This window comes from Nicotiana tabacum, chromosome 6, assembly GCF_000715075.1.
Source record: "Nicotiana tabacum cultivar K326 chromosome 6, ASM71507v2, whole genome shotgun sequence".
In the NCBI taxonomy this organism is placed as follows: Eukaryota; Viridiplantae; Streptophyta; class Magnoliopsida; order Solanales; family Solanaceae; genus Nicotiana; species Nicotiana tabacum.
In genome coordinates, this window is record NC_134085.1 from 192,746,160 (window position 1) to 192,750,582 (window position 4,423).

Sequence of the window (4,423 nt, forward strand, 5' to 3'; positions counted from 1 at the left end):
AAATTTTTCAAAAATTTGAAAAACTCCAAAAGGTTGTTTTCAAAATTTTCACTCAGATCACTCACAAAATTTTAAAAACAACCCAAAATTATATTTATGCCCAAACACAACTCTAATTTTTAAATACCATTTTTACTTGAATTTTATTTTTATTTTTAAATTTTCCAATTCTTATATCCGAACGCCCACTTAGAAATAGTTATTCTACAGATCGAGCAATGTGAATTTGATTTAAAGCGCGTCCAAAGCATAATTACAAAGTGGAAGAAATTGGGAGATACTAATTGCATTATTGGCATCCAGTTTATTAAAGTAATTGACAAGACAAAAAGAGGAAGCATGTATAATCCTAATAGCTAAAATAAAAGAATGTCGACTTCAATCAAATAGAAATTTAGAAGAAAACAAAAGCTTGAAGCAAATACGTGGATGCAAATAGCAAAGGCCAAGGGTACATAATGATTGCCTTTATTTATCTCGTCAAGTCATTGAAATTGTGATCACCAGCAAATCATTCTTTGTTTAACATAAGTTATTTTAAAAAGTTTTCCATAAGTAAATTAGAATAAAAGTTGTCATCCATTTGAGTCAAATCGGTTGTGCCCCTAAGGATAAAAACAAGAAAATGACTTGCGACTTGAACTGCGAAAACGATATATTTGATCAACGTCAATTTTTTTTTACCTCAAATACATTGTGTCTATTAAACTTCCCAAAACCTAGGATTTACTCTACTTGTGTCTCTCGTGATCGTATTTGCAGCCCCTATCAACTTCTTTTTTTTCTAAAACAACAGGACACGCACGTTAATTATTTTTATTAAGCAAGAAGGAGAAACAACCTCGCATATTTTTGTCTTTGCTACAACTTACTGCCCCCTCCATTTGTTTCTAGTTTTATTTCTCCTAATCCTCAAAGATGAAAGGTTGAAACAGTTGAACTCTGTTTTCTAAGCTTTATCAATACCAAATTACTTAATTCTTCGTATTAAAACTAGGGTGATTTTTTTCCCGGCCAAAATTGTCCCTGAGAAATGAAGCAATTTGACCATCCGTTAATAATTGGGGCCAGATATACCCCTACCATTACCAAATTGGCTCAAATATATCCTTATTGACTAAAGGTCAACTATTAAGAAAGTAATTAATCTTTCATCGAATCAATATTTGCCACATGTCCGAGCTTAAAATTAAACCAACCCCAAACATTAAAAATTCTTTCTCTTCCTCCTCATCTTCTCACACCACCACTCCTCTGCCAGCAACCATCGCCGGAAATTTCCCTGGTGACCTCCCCATCTTTATCCTTTCCCTCCTAAAACCACAATTAAACTTTTATTAAAAATCAATAAATAAATAATGAGGTTTAAATATCATGAAATTCACATGAACATGAAGTTGCAGATTCAAGAAAGAAAAGAATTCCACATTACAAGATGCAACCTATGTGAGATAGGAGATGACTATAATTATCCGAGTGACTACTAAGCTAAAAGGATCTAAGTATATTTCTTCAGAGATTTCAATAAAGATTTATTTGATTTGTAATTTATGTGGGAACTTGTGATAATGGAGAAAGCTTTAGCCGTGGGGGGAAACTAACACTGCCAGAACCAGCATAAGAAAACCAATTGGCGTCTTGGATAGATAAGAAAGTCATTAGCTTTCCTTGTCCCCAAGGATTCATTAATTTTGTTCCAAAAATCACATTACTTTTCCAACAAAGAACTGATGATTTACATATTCACAATAAATTTAAAATATTGTCTAAGAATCAGGGAAAATTGTGACCTAGTTCGCTAAAATAACCAATTGAGCTATAGATTATAGTTCTAATATGAGCTCGAAATTTCCGACCATGGCCGCTGGTAGAGAGGAGTCATGGTGTGAGAAGATGAGGAGGAAGAGAAAGAATTTTTAATGTTTGGGGTTGGTTTAATTTTAAGCTTGGACAAATACTGATTCGACGAAAAAATTAAAATAGTTGACTGTTAGTTAAGAGTATATTTGAGCCCATTTGATAACGGTAGGGTATATTCGACCCCAACTATTTAGGAAGGATAAAATTGCTCTACATCTCATAGTTCAGAGGCAATTTTGGACCTTTTTAATTTATTTATTTTTTAATCTAGCGTAATATATATGAATTATACTGGGTTTTTTTTTAAACTAGCATAATATATATGTAGAATTATACTCGAGATATCAAATGAAAGAACGATGGATTAAACTACGTAAGTATCATACAACACAAAGCCTACATTACTACTCTTGCAATGTTTTCTTGGAAAAGGAAACTTTTTTGGTCAGAACATCCTGTAAACCTAATCAAGTACTAGTATATATTCAAATGTATAATAAAGAGTATCCAAAATGTATGATTTATGGACAACTAAACTAATATTGTATACATACATTTACTTAAACAGTTACTAACTAATCCGCAGATATCCATAAAATGCAGAAGAAAAAGACAAAAACCAAAGCAAACCCACTTTTCTCAGTCCACAAAGCTGAACAGAATCATCAGCTTTAGCAGCCCCATTTCAGAATCTCAAAGCTGCTCGGAATTAAACTCTCACCAGTAGCAGAAGCAGACTGCTCCAGAAAATAACCACAAAAATCACTATCAGTAGATGCCCACCACGGCGAGTACAACCACCCTTCAACCGAGTCACTCAACCTCAACTCAGTCTTCGTCTCCTCGCTTTCCTCTAAATTAGGCAGCTCTATAATTTCTCCTAATTCCTCTGAGCCCGCTGATGTTATTGTAGTTGACGAAGAAGATGAGGATGAAGATGAGAGAGAAGTTAGGTTCAAATTCATTGCAGCTGCTTTAGCAGCAGCAGCTTGAACATCTCTAGGTAAATTCGACACTGGACGTGGCAGAGAGTCGATGAGATTAGGGAAATTTAGAATGGCGGAATTTCCTTTAATACTCAGCGCGGCCACGTCATGTGCTCTAGCGGCCATTTCTGCTGTAGGATAAGTACCGAGCCAAATACGTGATTTTTTTCTAGGTTCACGAATTTCAGATACCCATTTTCCCCAACTTCTCATCCTAACTCCTCTGTAAACTTGATTTTGTACGCTGTTCTCATTGTTAATCGTCTCTCTTTTTCTCTTCGTCGGTGGTTTTTTATCTTCTGGTAATTCCTTAGACGAGTCAAAAACCGAGTTGTGCATGGACTCAGAGGACAATGAGGAGGAAGAAGAAGAGGTATTAGAACTAGAGCTCTCTGTTTCTGGACATGGTACTTCAACTTCAGCCATTAATGTAGTGAGGCAGTGATCCCGTGATGACTGAACAAGTCGTTTATGCAATAAAGCTCTTAATAGAGATTGCTTTATTGGGTGGGGAAGTATCCCTATATATTGAATGCCAAAACAGAGCTCATTATGTTACTACCAAGTGAGGTAGACAAAAAATCTCTCTCTCTCTCTCTCTCTCTCTCTGTGTGTTAAGTTTCAAACTTTCCAGAAACAGGTGAGCAATGAAAATGAAAGATGAAAGAAACGACAAAGTTTATGAAGTGCCCGTTGGGTATGGACTATGGACTATGGAAGAGAGAGTGACAAGGAAATAGGAGCGGGCTTTTTTATAGCGAAAAGAGACGAATTCACTTCATTGCTGATGTGATATGTACGATTTATACGTCGCGTATCCTAAATGCGTTTTATAAGTCGCAGACCACCAAATGCAATTATAGTTCCACCTTTTCTACAAATCAACTATTGACCTGCCAATGTAGCATATACACAAAACAAAACTATACAAAATTACCTTAGCATATATGACATAGAAGAATTTTTTTCATCATTAACAAAAGATTTGAGTTTTCCTAGTAAGAGAAATTCTTTGCAAAGGAGTGCATCCCCTTAAATGGGTCTACTATAAATTTGAATTAAACAAACTAGTAAATTTCGAATGGCAAATGAACGAACCAATAGTTATGCGTATTTGAATTACTCTTACTAGTAAATTCCAATTACCAAATGGTTATACCAAAAACTTTACAAAGCAATACCCTGAATGTTTTCAACCTAAAATCTATCTATTAGAATAATTTTATAATGATTATTAAAGGTGAGTGAAGATATTTAAATTAATTCCTATGCCAATACATAAAGAGGACTCACAAGAGGAATGGGTCAGCTAGTGTACAAAAAGGTACCCTCAATTCTGTGTACAAAAGCCACGAGAAAATGGCCCCACTACCACTAGATTGTTGTTGTTCATCGAGCAAATGTTAAGGGTTTACTTTAGTTTTCCTGTTGGTGGAATAACATTAGAGTCCGCAATCAAAATGTGATTCTTTTGGACAAGTAGCACTTTAATATGTGTAAAAAAATAAAGATGATATTTATATATATAGCGCCCAAATATTGGGCGCTATACATTAACATTAATTGTGTCGTTAATG

The 4,423-nt window shown here is 34.7% G+C and overlaps 1 protein-coding gene across 1 annotated transcript; it reads right to left on the reverse strand.

Annotated features, from left to right (window-relative positions):
* Nucleotides 1-2,204: 2,204 nt before the first annotated feature.
* On the reverse strand, nt 2,205-3,580 carry LOC107813222 (ethylene-responsive transcription factor TINY-like). The gene has a single exon (XM_016638458.2). The coding sequence runs from the start codon at nt 3,270-3,272 to the stop codon at nt 2,532-2,534; it is 741 nt and encodes a 246-aa protein (XP_016493944.1). The 5' UTR covers nt 3,273-3,580; the 3' UTR covers nt 2,205-2,531.
* Between the last annotated feature and the right edge of the window lie 843 nt (nt 3,581-4,423).

What these genes read in the sequence shown, in the direction of transcription:
- LOC107813222 (XM_016638458.2), bottom strand. Translation starts at nt 3,272, where the DNA reads ATGGCTGAAGTTGAAGTACCATGTCCAGAAACAGAGAGCTCTAGTTCT.